Raw genomic sequence first — 17,640 nt, 5'->3', positions numbered from 1 at the left:
GGATGTTGACTGTTAGTTGACCCTTGACCGTTAGTGACTGTTAGTTGACTTTGGTGGACTTGGGCTTAGGACAGTTTTCTTAATTAGATGTTTTGGACCTCTTGGGGTCCGAATTAGTCTTTGACTTCTTCTACAAAGTTGTAGATATTCATTAGACTTAGATAATGAACTATAATAACAATTTAATTGAATTAGTAAACCTTAGATTTGCTAAAATTGGATAAATAAAAGATATATCACCGTAAATGGGCTTAGAACCATTAGATAGACTTGTATGATTCTTGTGTGAGCCATTGTGTCTAGATTATTAGAGTTCTTGTGTGATTAACAGTTGGTATTTACAACGATCGATTCAAAAGATGAACCAGTGGATCGTGGATCTCGAGGTAGGCGTGGCCTGTCATCAAAATAGGTGGGAATACATTTGACTCTTTAGTAACCATTGTTGTTTCTTTTACAAAAGTTTATGCTTAACAAACTCATGGATTGTCTAGTGTGCATTCCATGCTTTGTTTAAATTTCTTTACTATATTTCTGTTGATTTTGTTAATCTTTTCGTGGTTTGGAAAGGACTTGTAATGTTTGTTTGTCATATGTATTGTTATGGGAAATATGAATTTCCACTTGTGGTATATAGGATACGCTCCTTTAGATTTATATCCACATGAATATAGCTTTTATTGATTAAAGTGGGTCATCATGGTCTTGGTGATATCAATAGATAACGAGTGTGGTTAGCACGAATATTATACATTGTTTGAAAAAGGAGTTTGTCCATATACATGTTTGTTTATTTCAGTGACTTGGTCACTTTTTAATGTTTGGGAAAACATTATTGTTTTCCAAATCTTCCCATGATTACTTGAAAGTTAAATGTTATTCCTACTGGGCACCCCTTTTAGGGATGATGTGCTCACTCATTCCCACTTTCAGTTTCAAAGACAGATCGGAGTTGCGCAGCGAAAGCTTCAAGGGTTATTTTCGTTAGTTGGTTAACTTCTATCATGTTTATTATGTTATATATTGTCTCTGTAATCCAACTGACCATTGTATATGTATTATTTGAGAGGACTTCTTGTATATATATGTTTCAGAGCGGGTTAGTTTTGGGTTAAGTTTCTTATCCCATTTCTTAATTGAATGCTTAAGTACATGTTTTAGATTCTTAGTGCCTCTTTATTTAGTTAATCTCTTGGATCAGTCAGCTGCTAGCTTAGGGGGCGCTACAGTGTTGGTATCAGAGATCACTATTAGATCTTATATGGGAAAAGATAGAATCAACCAGTGCTAGTTAGTGAAATAGATTAGTTTAGAACTGGGTTGGGTTTGTGAGATAAATCTTAATTCACTAAAACCCATCAATAATTTAAATAATTATTTGATTGATTGATTTGTTTGTTTGTATATGTAATGAAGTAAAAATTGTAGGATACACCAGTAACTTTAGCTAATAAGGATTTAAGAATAGTTAATCTATAAAATATAAACGTGTAAATAATATAATACTATAAAAATAGTGAAATTAGTATTATTGATAAACCTTGAAAATCATATAGAAATTTATTGCGCACCTTGACTTATACGTAGAGTCAATAATTTATGATCACATAAATGTTAACAATTTGTTGGGATTTAATAATATTATTAAGAGAAGTTTGAATGATACCTCGACCGTCAGTTTAATAATAAAAATATTCCCTACACCAAATATGGGTATTAGCAACTTAGATCCCCAGCAACTTAAAAGCTGTTGCGAATTTTCTGTTGCTAATTTCAGTTGCAAAAAATTCGCAACAGTTTAAAACTGATACGAAACTCGCAATTGTTTCTTTCAGTTGCGATTCGCAACTAAATCCAGTTGCAGGCATGCGAAAAATTAGTGTTTTTGCCTACACTTTTTAGCTGACTCGGTCTAGTAACTATTCAACCCACTCATAGCGAATCTGACTCGACAAACCATTATCACCGAAAGAAGGCTTATTCTCAATTCACTTTTTTCTTCTTCTTTCTTTCTCATCAAAACCCTAGCTCTGCGGCCGCTTTCACCATCACCACTGAATCTCCTCTTTCACTCTTAATACGACTGAATCTCTTCTCTTTCACTCTCTCAATACGAAAAGATTATTGAATCTGTAGATCTGATCTCTCTCAAATAAAAACCCTAACACTGCTGTTGAGGACGATTTGAATCATAAAGAAAACTGTAGTTGAAGAGTTATTTGATATTATAAGGTTAGTATTTTCTTAAAACCTAAATATTTATTACAAGCCTTGGTTTGATTTGGCGGATTGATTTGATTTACTGTATGACTCTTTGTTGCAGTGTGGTTAGGGTTTTCAATCTCGAAGATTCATCTTCATCAAACCATACTTGGTAAGAAACAATAAAGTTTCAATTTTCGAGTATTGTTGTTTGACTATAGGTTCAGGGGATTGTTTATTACCATGTTTTAGGGATGGGTTTTTGTTTTTGTGACTTAATTGAAACTGAAGTGGTATTGAAAAAGAAAATAAAGTTGGGTAAAGTTGGGGTGGCGTAGCTATAGCAAATGATTATAGAGAAATTTTATTTATTTTGATTTCTGCAAGAAGAACTCAAGAAAGTAAAGAATTTAATATCGCCAGAAATTTTATTTGTTTTGATCCTCTCCTTTCGTTTTGCTTGGATATGTGGTTTTCTTGGTGATACATGTTGGTCATGACTATGGAGCTCTACTTGCATTAAAGGCCGCAGAACAAGTCCGGATATCCAAAAATTCTAAATATGCGAGTTTATGTACTTTGAATGAGGAAGTCTCTTTTGCAGTAAAATTTTGTACTGTTTTTACTTTTTAATTTCATATTTCAGTTACAGATCAATGGTGTGGTGCTGCTCGATGTTAATCCATCAAGAGAAGATGTTCATGCCTTTGTTATGATTCTGGTACATATTTCACTTGGGAAAAAACACTTGGTGCGTCCTTTTCTCCGATTCTGGTACGTATTTTACTTGCCAATTTTGGTCATCGCTGGTGCCGAGGATGCGCTTATCTCTTTAAATGCTAGAACCTCGATGGATCTGGTAGGATGTAATTTTGAAATTCTATCGAAATGTTTTGTTATTGACTTGTTTTAGAAGATGAATTGATGAATGCTAAACTGAGAAAGTTTCTGTTATACTTAACTGATTGGTTGTTATTGATCAGTTGACATTCTGCTGGAACCTACTATGTGAAAATTAAGACCGGATGTCCACTCAAAACAATGAAACTCAAGAATGAGCTCGCTCATGAATCCAACAATGGTCTTGACATTGTAGTTAGAATTTTGGAACCTATCAAGGAGCAGCTGATTAAATGTTCAAAAATGTCTAGGAACAAGAAACTTGACAACCAAGAATTTGAAACCATCATTGGCCACAAGAAAGAAAAGAAAAAGGAGAAGCAATGCACACAATTATATATTCTTGGTTGCTAAGTTTCTGTGTGAACCCCAGATTTATGATTTTTGACGAGTTTTTTGTTTATTTTTAACTAATTTCTTTGTGTGTTTTTGATGATGGATTTGTTCGTGGTTGGGAATACAAAGGGGCAAGATCAGTATCTTATTAAATGGTATGTAACCTAACAATCAAAGTTGTTTCATTTATACTGCTTTTTTCTTTGTATTTTTTTTTGTTATAATGAAAATTGGGCATTTTTGTGCTTGTGTTAGGCGTGGATGGCCCGAGACAGCGAATACATGGGAACCCATTGAAAACCTACAAGCATGTTAAGATGTTGTTGAAGCATTTGAAGAAAGGTGTTCAAACTTTTACTTTCTTTTTAGAACTCTTGTGATTTATTTTATTTGTTTGCATTTCAGTTGTATGTATATATATTTGTGTTTGATTGTTTGTTTTTTTGGGTTTTTAAATCTTACAATCAGGTTCAAAGGGTCGGAAGCGGAAGCGCGCAGGGGTTCTTTTACTCAACCCAAGATGACACAACAACGTACGCAGAGAAATTGAAGCCTCTAGTAAGTTCCTCCACTTCATTCCCTGCGTTATGATTCTGTCTTTTAGTGGTAGACTAAGTCCTGTTGTCCCTTGTTTTTGGTGTGAATTAGAAATCAACAAAAAGAGCTATTTGAAGATTCACTTTCTTGCAGAGTTCAAGCTAAGCGTGGCTGTGCAAAACATCCTCGTAGTATTGCAGAAAGAGTATGCTTCATTTCATTCATTCACTCTTTTTTTCTTCCAATCTAGTACTTTTTTGTTCTTAAACAGTGAATAATTAGTTAAAATTTGTGGTTATGTTTTTATTTTGGATCAGGTTCGAAGAACTAGAGCTTGTATCAAAAATGGATAAGGTATAAACTTCAAGAGTTTGGATTTGGTGTTGTTATAAAACTTATTAGGACTTGAAGTTGTGTCTATTCGACATTCTAATATTTTTGTATCATTCTTGAAATGGATTTATGAATATAACGAATGGTCAGTGGAATACATTAATCTCTGTAAATTGTGAATATGAATACAGTAAATAATTCACCAAAAGTTGACCGGTTTTGACCAGGTCAAAACCATTATCTTTTTGTTTTGCAAAAAAAATCGCAACTGCTTGTTGCAGTTGCGACAATCTAATTTCACAACTGTTTAAGACAATTGCGATCTTTTGACGTTGTAACAGTTTCCAACTGTTGCGGCCGAAAATTTGCAACAGCAATGTAGCTGTTGCGATAAACTGCAACATCGACTTTCGTAACAGAGATGAACTGTTGCGACCCCACTAAGCAACTGCCACCTACTGTTGTTAATCACCAAATTTGGTGTAGTGATTATAATAGTAATTATAAATGAAAACAATAGTAATAAAAATATTCAGATACTTAGTGTAATATTAGAATTGAAAGAAAATAAACTTGTATATTGATAGGATCCTTCTTAGTAAATAGATTCAATCATCTTTTGAAATGGAAAATTAGTATGACGAACTTAAACTGTTAGAATTTAAATTAGTCTTATACTGAGCACAACTTAAATTAAAATATCATTAACGAATATATAGCGATAAAATATTGATTAGGATTAAATAGCCATGGAAAATTATTAGTGCTTATCTAAGGTTAAGTTTTGCAAAATTAACTAATAGCAAATTAGAATTATTTGTTTTGTGTTCGAACCAGATAGATAGTATAAGACTTATTAGGTAGGATTAAGAACATAAGGTCATATAAGGCATAAAGACTAAACTTGTTAACGACCTTATACCCAGATTATCTTTAGTACAATAAATGATTCACTAACTCACTAAATTTTACACATAAAGTGATATATTATACAATTTTATGCAGACTCAAATTTAAATCATATTAAATTACCAATACTAATATTTAACAAGATATAGTATAAAAATTCAATGTGAATAAATAACATCTATGATATCAATCTGTACGTGAATGTAGAGTTATACTTAGAAGATTAAGGTTTAATGTACCAACGGGACTATTAACTTAAGAATAATGAGAATAATAATACAGTTGATGATATTATTTGAGTAATTAAGCTGGTAGCAAATTATAATGAACCCACGATTAGGGGATACCATTACAAATTGGGAGATACTCGGAAAAAAAAAGAAAAAAAACATTATGAAGTAATTTGAAATGCCCCTTATCAAAAAAAAAAATTGTGAGTATCCCCCAGACGCGTTAAGATTAAACTTCAGAGAGAGTAGAAGAAGAAGGAATAGAGGAGTATCCCCAATCAGCACCTAGCCGGTATTGAATTCAATTAGCAGAAATCCTAAAGGTTTTATTCAAGTGTGACTGCGATATTCGGAACTACATGTTCAAAAGAGATAAAGACACTTCAGGTGATACGATCATATTCCAGCAAATCACCAACCATATCTATGAATTCACATTCTGAAGTTATGTTTTTTCTATAGTGATAAAGACACTTCAAGTATTTCTTGTACCCATAAGGATTTCTAAACTTTTCCTTCCTGATGACATTCTCAAAGAATTTGTAATCTTCTTATTTAGACAAGAATATCATGTAGAATCTCATAATAAGGTTGGAATGGCGATGAGATACCTTTTGATGATCATGTGACTGCATTATTTTCACTTATAGCTTGCTTTTGTGAAACAATCCAAAGAGAATTCCCGAACTACATGTTCAGAAGTTCTTATGATGCTGCTTAACTTATCTATAGAGAATCACTGGTGTTTTTAGTTTAACCCAATTATTGATGTTATACTCCAATCAGTACCTAAACCGGTATTGAATTCAATTTACAACCAATACCGACGAACACAGTCGGTATTGGATACATCAATAAATCAATACCGACAGTTTCAGTCGATATTGTCTTCAAAGTCACACCAATACCGATTCCCCAATCTACGATTACGAAATTTAAACCTAAGATAACGAAACACCTACGTATCATAACGATTACGAAATTTAAATCTATCTAGCAAGATGACTAGATGGATTTCTAGTACTCAGGATCCTACATCATCCTCACCTTTTATAGAACACTTAGCAATCATATCCCAGATGATCGGGGGAAATGATAAATGACAATTTGTCTACTGGCTGGGCTCTACGACTTGAACAACACCAACTAAACTCCTTTTAAAGTAATGCCCTAGACATGCCAAGATTGAGTTTTGGGATGCATCTGGCAATTTATGTAGTGGTGATTAATGTTTTTTAGATTTTCTTTTTAGGGTAAAAGACATTATTGATATCTCATCGTTAAAAAAATGTACCCCTTAGCTAAAATATAGTCCCATATAACTGTGAGTATCCCCCAATTTGTGGTGGTATCCCCCAATTGTGGGTTCATTATAATAGATAATATTTGAAAATTTTATATATATGATATCACACTAAAGTTAAAATATCAGATATTATAAATTGACATAAAATCGAATCGGGATTACTTATAATGATAGAAGAAATAAATAAATAATAATGATAAAATAAAAGAAATTTTGATGATTAATTCATTTAAAATGATGTGAAAAATTATATATATTACGAAGTTAACTTATCATAATTACACCAGTTAAGATAGAAGTAAAAGATCAATGAATCAATACTTAGTTAATCCAGCACTGGGGAATAGTGAAGGTAGTGTTTTCTCTGTTCGTAGGAAGGCATTGTTGGGCTTGGCCAACCTTGACAGGGAAACATCATTCAGATATGACCGATCATAGAAGTTTGGCATAATTCTGTAGGAAACCGATAATTATAAATTCACTTAAAAAGATTCGCAGGATTCTCCCTTGTAATTAGAGACAGGTATTTCATAAGATAAATGTTAGTTTAAGGAACTTAGACTTCCCAATTTAATAGAACTTAAATCAACATAGTTGAACTTAGAGCTACAAATTTAGTTGTAGAAAATCCATATAGGTTTGTTCTTTGTATTATGTTATTTTCGCTTTGATAAAAGATGAGATTATTCTATAAGGTGGGGAGTTTTTGAAGACTAGAAGGTGGTTTGATTTTCGAGGACGAAAATGTATAAGGTGGGGAAAATGTAAAGACCCTTAAGCTCGTCAACGCTATTAGACTAGTCAAGGGACTTATTAGCCAATAATAACTCGATTAGTTTAACACGAATATTAATTACTAGGAATTAATATAACAACGATATAGATATGAAACTAGTATCGTTAGATAGATCTCGAAAAGTTACGCAGAATGGACCACTTGAACGTGTCAATCGGGTACCGGACAAAGAAGATATCACTGGATTAATACAAAGGGTAAAATCGTCATTTCTCGGATAAACACTTTTAATGCAACTCGGACACGTCGTGGCGGGCCTTACCGAAGCAAGTGCGTGTCCTGGTATTTTCTTTGGTCTCATCACCCAAAACCGATCGAGGAAGTCACTCTTTCTTCTTTATTGTTCTTTTCTCTTCTGCTTCTCCCCTGTTCTTCCAGTTTCTCTTCTCTCCTTCTCTGTTGCCGTTCGAGAGATGAAATTGAGGATTTAAGTTGTATGATTGATGCATAAGAATCTAGATAACTAGATGAATCAAAGAAGGTGTTGCAGTAGTTGTTCAAGTTCTGGAAGAAGGATTGGGAGTTGAGTTAGGGTTTCTGAGAAATGGAATCGACTGAGGAATTACGGGATATTGATTATGAAATCAATTATTCGGAGATGGGTTTCGTGTGTTGATTGCAGAGAATAAGATGTTATTGTGAATCAGAAGAAAATCAATTAATTAGGGTTTTTAGATTGGAACTGGAAATTGAATGAAGTTGATAGTAAATCGAGTGCTGTTAGATAAGGAAGCATGGGTAGTCGTTCAATTGAGTTTCTGAAGTTGATTCGGTGATGAATCAAAGAACTAGGATTTCTCAGAGGATTTTTTAGAGGTTTGATTAATGATGAATAAGATGGAATTGGAGATGGGCTTTACCTGGATTAGAGTTTGAGGTTGAAATACAACTTGAGGTTGGAAGTCAAGCTTTTGAATTTGAAGCTGTGAACGATGTTCTTCCCCAAAACAGAATTTAGGTTTTCAGAAGAATTGATTTGGTGATGTAGCAATTCAGAGGGTGCTAAGGATTGGGTAAGCTTCTAAATAATCTTAATTTTAGTATTTTGATTTGAACTGGTTTAGTTATTGAATAAGAATTGATATTGGATGAGCTTAATTGAGCTAATGGAGATTCTGATTATGTGTTATTGGATTAGATGAATGTTAAGATATTACATAGGGAATGAAGGTTGCAGGATTAGTAAATTGATGTGGTAAATTGTCAGTATAGTTGGTATTGATGCTGTTATAGCAAGGTTTCAATGGCTGTGACTGAAAGAAGGTTAAATGATTGTTGTTTCATGGTGAAGATCGAGGCTGTGAAGTTATTGTAGTTGAGTTTGGTAGTAGTGATTGTTGGGTTGAATGTGCGGTAGTGGGACTCCACAGATCACAGTTGTTGCCTTGTTTTTGCTAGAACAACCTCCACTGATATCAATGTAGATGGCAATAGGAAAAATCTCACAAGCTCATATATTCAAAAGTTTGCAAGTAAAATATGTATGATGTATGAAAATCTAAATTACCTTTAAGAGCTTATGGCAGTATGAAAATTAGAAAAGTATTTCAAGAAGTTCAAATGTAAGCTTCGGAATTAATATGCATTACAGAGCAAATTCTGATACAAAAAAGCTGACAATGCACTTGGGATTGGAACACATTCTGAACAACCAATCGCTTCGTGCAATAATAAATAATAGACTTAAAGACAGACTGTTATACATTTCACATACACCACAACAAGAAAATAAAAGCACTGCAAGTAATTACTTGCCTTTGTTGGTTGAATAGCACTAAGGTGGCGGAGTCTCTTTGTTACTTTTTGGACTCTCTGCTAGGACATGGTTGTAAATTTCTGTATGATGGGGAATTCTTAAACACTGCTTGGTCTTCAATTACCAACAAGAAATAAGGTCGAAACTCTTAAGTTGGCATGTTTACAAAAATCTGGAAATAATTTAGAATGGGTATTTTAACAATCTTAAGTAACGGCCACCTTTAAGTACCCTGACAACTTTGTAAGGCAAAAATGCCACCCTAAGTAAGAGTAACTAGAGATGCAGGTTTTAGAAGCTCCTTCCTCTTCAATGCTTGAACTTTACACCTTTTCCTTCAAAAACCAGAGTATAACAATTTTAGGATGTTCGCACAGGAGCATTCAAGTTAGTATTAAGATGTTTAAAAAAAAAGTTAATACTATGATCCAAAAAAAAATCTAGAATCAGAAAACCAAAGTGAAGCAAGATGTTTGCAACAGAATTGGCACCTATCCATGTATAGTATATTAAATTAAATGGAAGTGGATAACAAGATATGTTGCGAACTTATGTAGTATTCCATGCCCTTGGACTGACCTTAAAGAAGAAACACATTTTTCAACTACTTGTTTCTGTTCAACGTCATAAGTAAACCACTTCTCTTGTGGCGTTAAAGGATCCCCGCTTCCAATATCTGTGGGTGGAAATGATTAATTTTGGGATATCTGAAATGAATGTCTGAAATATCAACATGATGCAGCTAAACAAACCTTGAAGCAAAATATCAGAGTCAGGAGAATATCCTGGCAATCTCCAAAATATGTGACCATTTCCATCCGAAACAACAGGGTCTGTTCTAACAGCATCTGATCTTTGTTTCTCTGCAGATAAGATGCAAGTTTGTGTTTTCCGATCATTCACTAGATGTAAACAAAAACAAATCCCATGAGGTATATATACCCACCGAGGGAAAGTAAATAACTACATGGGTAGGGGAAAAACAAACAATAAACTAGCAGAGTCAGTAATTATGATAGATGAAGAGACAAACATACTGTTAACCACCATGCTTATTGCTTCTAGCACCTCTGCATGAGCTTTTTCTGTGTCAGCCCTTATTGTTGAAAGGGAGTTATCAGTCTCAGTGGTACAAGTCTGCTTTGCCATCTCAACCAAAATCTGCTGCTTCATATCCTTCTCCTGTTACATGCTTCTCGTTTAAGAATACAGCTCAAGGTAAGACTGATTTAGGCATAAGAGAATGAAATTACCTTATTTTTAGCAGCAAGAACTTTTTGTCTTGCTTCCCTCTCTCTTTCCTCAAGTTTTAGGTTTTGCTTCTCAATCCAAGCCCTGAGCTCACTGGAAGTAGAAATTGTGATAAATGAGTTCTCCAAAGAGGGAAAAGAAAAGAAAAGTAAAGCAAATAGAGTGCAAAAACAGAATTGATTTCGCTTACTCGGTGGAGAGAGTTTCATCACAAAGATAATTCAGGATTTTCAGTTTTGTTGAGGAGTCAAGTTGTTCATAAACCACGCCTCCCTTGTCAAAACAATTAGGAGGCAATTCCTCCAGTTTGCAGTGAGAGTTGGATATGCATTTCTGAAGAGCTTGGAATATTGAACTTCCTTTACTGGATGGACTCAGAGACCTAATGGAATGAAACATATCAAATATGCAATCAGAATGCAAGTGTATATATGAGTATCCAGAAATTTGTACATAAATGAAAAAATGGGGAAAGAATTATACCGCTCTCCCAAGTTCTCCTGTATCAAAGACAACAGTTTGATTTGAAATCGAATGATTGGTGAATATTGCCTGGTACGAAGACGACTGGTTCCAGATGTTAAATCTCTGAGCAACGTTTCAGGTTGACCAATCTTCAGATCAAAAACCTAATTGACCAAAAACATTTGATGTGATTCAGATAGACTTAAATCTATGGTCCTAATGCACACTATTATATTTACTTCAACAAATCAGATAGTTTATGGTAGTTTAAACAAAATCTTCTACCTGAGCAGTGATCATAGCCAATGCAAAAGGAATTGAATGGAAAGTTAAAATATCAGCAGTAGCAGTACCTAGTAGCTACTAGCTAATGCCACTTAGGGATAACATATCGTACTTCAAAAAGCAAAATTAGTGCTTGAAAAATCAAATCATTCCTTAGTGATTCACAGCTAAAAAAAAATAAGGATCTATTACCTCTCCAAAAGCCTTGCAGAACTCCAGAAATTGTATAGCAGGGCCAACATCCTCATCAAGTAAGTCAACGCCAACTATTGCTTTTAGATCAATGCCTTGAGGCAATTGGATAGGAATCTCAGGAACTTCTCTGCGGACTTCCTCGGCATCTTTTTTAACCTTGTCAACCAGTGGTCTTGATTTGGGCTTGGCTTGACCATTACATACAATTTCATCAACCGGTGCTTCATTTAAATCAGGCAACAGCAAAGAGTCCTTGCTATCCTTCATCACAGAACCCTTAGTATCTTTTAACATGTCTTCTTGTAGTACTGATTTTTGGGCTGTGTCCTTTTTCTTGCGCCTTTTCTTCTCTAGAACTGCACCATCATCACTCTTTTTTGTCTTCTTACCTTTCTTTGGTGGTTTCGAATCTATATTCTCGAGAACACTAGAACTGGTATCACCCTTCATCTCTAGCTTCAGACTTCCATCTTCTTGTACTGTTGATTTTTGAGCTGTGTCCTCTAAAATTTGTGATTTCTTACGCCTTTTCTTCTCTAAAACTGCACCATCATCACTCTTTTTTGTCCTCTTAGCTTTCTTTGGTGGTTTCAAATCTATATTCTCGAGAACACAAGAACTGGTATCACCCTTCATCTCTAGCTTCAGACCTCCATCCCCATTCCCATGATTCGCAAGACCATTGGTTTCATTTGTTTCTAATGTTAGCTTTAAATTCTTAGAATCCATCTTCTCTAGTAAGCCATCATTTTTTGCAGTTGCACTTTCATCTTTGTTGCTCTCACCTGGAGTAGAATCCTTTGAAAGGTGTGATTTCTTACGCCTTTTCTTCTCCAAAATAACACCATCTTCCTTTCTTTTTACCTTCTTCTCTTTCTTCATTGGCTTCAATTCTATTCCCTCCAGAGCTGATGCGCCGCAGTTCAAATCTATTACCAAACCCTCATCCTGCTTCTCTTCACCATCTTTCTTAACATCACCCTCTGACGTTAAAGGATGCTTTTGCACACTCACTTCACCATTTACAACAACAGAGTTTTCCTTGCTACATTTTTTAGGAGTTTTCAGCATTTGCTCCTATTAAAATAAAAATCATACATCTAAAACAACTTGACTGAACAGAACTCATCAACTGAATACCAACACAAAAAGAAAAACTTGAAGAGGAAACAAAGAATCAAACAAAATGTTTAGAGAAGAACTTACATCTTTAACCACTCTTGTGTAGCGAAAATTCTCAGGACCTTTAGCAATCAGCATATCAGAAACTGAAGAAAATCCAGTTTTCTTAGCAGTTTGTGCAAGACAACCAGTAGGCTCGTGTCCTTTACTCTTCCTACAATATAAAAGTTGCATACATCCTTAGTCAATTTTCACCTTATTACCTCAAAATCAACCCAAATATAAAATTACGGCTTATCTTAAAAATTATCAACACAATCACTTACCTACAGTTACTACAATTACAGATATCCCTACATTTGGGACATTTCCAATCTGCCAACATTTCTACCTCTTCTACTTTCTCTCCATATCTGTTATGTACCAACAATATCGAATAATAATTAATTGAAACTAGAAATAACATACCATAAAAGATAAATGAAGGTACGAACCAAGAAATCAAGAGAAAAAAAAAAGAAAAAAAAAAGAAGATCTAAACCTGTTCAATAGACATTTGGTACAATATTTATTAGGGCACGGCTTCTGGTAAGATCTATGCTTAGAATATTTCGAATCCAGTCTCTGATTCTTGCAGTGAGCAACAGAGTTCAAAGTTCTTTGACGACACTGCAAATTTATAAACCAAATCATCACAAATTAAACCATAAATTTATAGAATTTTGTTTATTTTCTTTTTTGAAACAATCGAGAAATTTTACCTGGTGACATGTCTTACGATTGTCGAACTCTTCGAGTACAGAACCAGGATCATCGTTCTTTGGCTTCGCTATTGAGGAGTTATTGGGGGTATCGTCGGGTTTAGATGGGGTAGTAGTTGTAGAGACCGCCATGACTGTGTAGATCTACAGATCTGAGAAGATGAAGTTTTTTGTCTGGGTTTTTTTCTCTGGGGTGAAGTGGTTTAGAACTTCTTAGTTAGGGTTTTGATTTTGGGATATAAATCGATTTGGAATTTCAGCGGGATGAAATGAAAAATGAAATTGAGGGCGCCAATTTTGTAATTTTCGCCTTTTCGGATTCCCGCGCACCTCTTTTGGAAATTGAAATTTAATTTTGAAAACCGTGAAAAGGTAATAAACAAATTCGGACCTGGAGTGTTGTTCGTGAGGTGTAAATGGCGGTCTTAAATGAGCACTGTGTATCGTTTTGACTTCCGTGGCTTTCGGTTTTAGAGAAAATGATATCTGGGCCTAAGGGGATGTCGAATTAACGTGAACAAATTCATTTCGTGCTGAAAATAGCCCAAAAGTTAGAGAAGGAGAAGCAAATTATATTCTTGATTCTTGATGGGAAAAACTCCAACTCCGATATGCTATTTATAGGACTAGATACCATGGTATATTTGTAAATAAACAATCTTATGCAAGATTTACTATAGATTGTTTGTGATTATGGCGTAACTGGGACTGATTCTCCTAAGAAGAGAACCTTCCAGAAAATTTCCTCTAGATTTATCCTAGATGTTACTAATATGTGAAATGTAAAAACAAGTTTACGATACTTTCTATGATAACCACTGTATCCAAATAACCAAAACATTTTAAATATGTATGAACCCAAGACAGTGTTAGATAACCATATGTTGCCTCATTAAAAACTTGTCAAGAAAAATATAAAAAAACAAAATCTTGACAAAATCAAAGGTATTCGACGCGAAATGTCCAGGGAAAAACACCTTGTGTAATAGTGTTCACCATAACTCCTAGTAAAGTCCTGGCTTAATTACGAACCTTTGAGTCCATAATCCCAAATTTAACTAACTAATTTTTTGAAAAGGTAGCATTTTATTTGTCGAAGAAAGTGTAGGTTGATGCATCCTTCAGTTAAAAGGAAATCTTCATCTTTCGAATATGGTGTATCGGATATATTAACGGATTAACCAATCGCATTCAAAGATTTAAAGAGGTAGTTTTAATTTTACAGATTGCCTAGTTGTAAATTGTATCTAAGTCTATCGTCTCGTTAAAAACTTTGCCGGGAAAACCCAAAGATAAAAAAACTTGAGTAGGGAAAGTGGAACAATTTAAGAAAACTTAAAAATGAAAATCTAAATTTATTTATTCTAGTACTCCCCCTTATTACTTTAACCAATGACATCCTCAAATACTCAGCCTCGTGAAGTGGTGTTTGGTTTTATGATATCACATGAAAATACACATCCATGAATAATGTTGTTTGCCTTTAGATTCATTTGAAACGACAATTATCAGTGTCAAATTCTTTGTTGATGAATCACTACATGCACATGGAATATGAGTATGTTAGAGCATAGCTCGGTTGAACTCACCAAGCGTTGGTATGTCAAGTTTGGTTGTCATATTTTAGTATCAAAACTCATCTAGAGTCGTTTGATTAAATACTAGAGTCGACTTCGTTTAGGTTAGACTAGAAAGTCTAGGAATATCGAGACATACGTGTATTACTCGGAATACCTGAAGAATGAGAAGAAGTAACGAACTACAATGACGACATCATCCTTCCACTTGAGGTTAGTAATATTGACTTGAACTTGTTTCATTCCTAACGTATTTTTCAAGTCATGTTATATTGAAAACATGACTGCGAAGCTATATATATTGTACATATTGTATATAATACTCTAGTGATGTGACGTGGTCATATTTGTATGATCATAGTATTAAGGAATTAGACTAGGAAGTATAACGCTTATCTTTTGAACTTCGTAGATATGACATCGACATAATCTTGTATATAGTTTTATGATTATTTGAATGGGTGTGTGGTGAAGATTTCATCCTAGTAAACAATGTTTTACATTTGTTTAAAGAAAGTACATTCATGAACTTGTTTCATGAATCAAAAGGGAAATCAATAGGTTTATTGGTCCGGCTATTCATTATGTATTCTTTGATGACCAATATGTTGAGATGCTAGAACCAATCTTAACTCAGGTTATGTTTCTTGGTATAACCGACCACAATACCTAGACTTATGATTTGGTATGGCCGGTCCTGGTAATTGGTGTAACCAATCCTGAGTAATCACCATGAGATGGTATGATTGATCATTGTAACTGATCTGACTGATTCTGGTAATTGGTTTGACCGATCACAAGTGTGTGTAACCGATCCTTGTAATTGGTATAACCAATCCTAGTGACTGGTGTGATTGATCACAAGTAGATACCATGTTTAGGTAAAACCGATCCTAGTGATTGGTATAATCGATCTGAACCCATGTATGTGACTTGGAATGGTCGATCACAACTAACCATTGTGACTTGAGATGAACGATCACATAATAGTCTTGGAATTCTGTTAGAACCAATTATAAACTTGTTCGGAAGTATGGTAGAACCGATCCCAAGCAGCAAATCCATGTATATACGAAATAAGGATTTGCAGTGAAAAGATATCAACATACTTTGAACGCGAACAATAACTCTTATCATTTATTGTTCAAAGATATTCCTTGGTACTCAATGTGATCCTGTGCCGAAATAAATTAATAATCTTTTTATTAAGGTTTTTGGTTTTATATGCTTTAATTACCAGCAATTAATGCATAGCTCTAGAGAATAAAAAATAATAATATGCATTTACTAATTGGAGACTTTCTACGAGAGTTTTCAGAAATATTGGACAAGCATTTATTGGAATTAGGAGAACCGAATTTTGATATTCATTGCATATCTTGGGAATATTTTTGGTTTTGGAAATTCTTTGGTGTCAAACACCCTTGGTCTATAAATACCTAAGTTTGCATTTCTAGCAAACTATCCTAAGATCTTGGAAAACTTCATTTCTTGTTGTTTCTGGTGGAGCCGTCTAATCGGAGTATCCTAATTAGGTGAAATCTCTTACGACCGCTCGTTTAAAGACTTGTGTGGGATAAAGAATCTCTACGAGTATCGTTGGTGGAAAACTAGATAATTGCAGTGTTATTAGTTTTCGATTTGATTTGATTGACTAACGGTTATTGAAACTTTGATCGCACCTAGTTTTTTTATGCTTGAGAATCTTCTCTTCTGATATAAGATTCACTCATACTAGATCAAAGTATCGACGAGATCTTTAGAATTGTTGTTCGATCTAAAGACATCTTGTGATAATCCATTGTTAACAGACTCCATTCTGTGTGTGATTGATTGCAAAGGGATTCAAGTGTTGTTGTGCAGGTATTTGAAGGCAATAGAAGATTTGAAGACAAATAAAAATTCTTATTAGTTTTCGTATCTTGTGGATTTAGTGCACATACCTTGATCGGCTGGGATCCAACTAGAATCGATTTATCTTTGATAGATCTGATTGATTAGTTGCGTGAGATCTATATCGATTGAGTGTGAATCTATACTTGACTATTTTGGTGGTTATAGTTTTATTGATCTAACCAGACAAAGGAGTTTATTAGATTAAACAAACAGCCTTTGTCAACAACTCATCATAATATTTTAGCAAGATTCATTAGAGTGGTTACCAAATAGATTGTTCCTTTGTTGTCTGGAATATGATCCAAAGGACTTGCTATTCACGTGTGTGACTCTATAAGTCGAAGGCGCAGGGATACTGAGGGAACTAAGTGGCTAGGGATAGTCCGTTTGGTCTAAATTCTATGAAGTTTGTTTAGATTTTGTCACTACACCAAATTCCCGGATTAGTGACAGCAATTCGTAACGGCTTATGAGCCGTTACAAATGGTCGTTACGAAAAAATCGTAATAGGTGGAAGTCGTTACTAATTTCTTACAAATTTGTAACAGGGCTAAGCCGTTACGAAAATTTTTATACGCGTGCCAGTCACACGCTTGGTCACACTTGGGTGGTAACACCTTCAGAATGTGTGTGTGCCATTCACATGTGTGGCATTATGTTTCCACCCACGATGAGTTATACCAGAGGATATTTCCTCCCATGCGTGTGCGATTCACATGCGTGCTTTGGAGGATATCTCAGCACTTAGCCCAATAGAGATTTCATTTTCAGTTTTTTCTTTTC

General features: G+C 34.4%; 1 protein-coding gene and 1 long non-coding RNA gene across 4 annotated transcripts; one reads left to right on the top strand and one right to left on the bottom strand.

The window, feature by feature from the left end:
- Positions 1-2,021: 2,021 nt before the first annotated feature.
- On the top strand, positions 2,022-4,500 carry LOC113273907. Of its 3 annotated transcripts, none has more exons than XR_003322666.1 (7): positions 2,022-2,232; positions 2,324-2,374; positions 2,855-3,593; positions 3,694-3,780; positions 3,907-3,996; positions 4,087-4,180; positions 4,293-4,500. It is a non-coding gene; the product is annotated as an uncharacterized LOC113273907 (long non-coding RNA). The 3 variants fall into 3 exon arrangements; XR_003322665.1 differs by having other exon boundaries at positions 2,849-3,593; positions 4,129-4,180; XR_003322664.1 differs by having other exon boundaries at positions 2,849-3,593.
- A 4,612-nt stretch (positions 4,501-9,112) lies between these two features.
- On the bottom strand, positions 9,113-13,806 carry LOC113275627. Its single transcript, XM_026525161.1, has 12 exons — positions 13,385-13,806; positions 13,165-13,292; positions 12,950-13,036; positions 12,708-12,837; positions 11,499-12,578; positions 11,040-11,185; positions 10,747-10,938; positions 10,559-10,649; positions 10,343-10,487; positions 10,058-10,168; positions 9,885-9,981; positions 9,113-9,640 (listed from the first exon to the last, which is right to left on the bottom strand). The coding sequence occupies exons 1-12, from the start codon at positions 13,514-13,516 to the stop codon at positions 9,568-9,570; spliced, it is 2,412 nt and encodes an 803-aa protein (XP_026380946.1). The 5' UTR covers positions 13,517-13,806; the 3' UTR covers positions 9,113-9,567.
- Between the last annotated feature and the right edge of the window lie 3,834 nt (positions 13,807-17,640).

This window comes from Papaver somniferum, chromosome 4 (genome assembly GCF_003573695.1).
Source record: "Papaver somniferum cultivar HN1 chromosome 4, ASM357369v1, whole genome shotgun sequence".
Classification (NCBI taxonomy): Eukaryota; Viridiplantae; Streptophyta; class Magnoliopsida; order Ranunculales; family Papaveraceae; genus Papaver; species Papaver somniferum.
The sequence above is the reverse complement of the archived record's forward strand: the minus strand, read 5'-3'. Positions and strand labels throughout refer to the sequence as shown.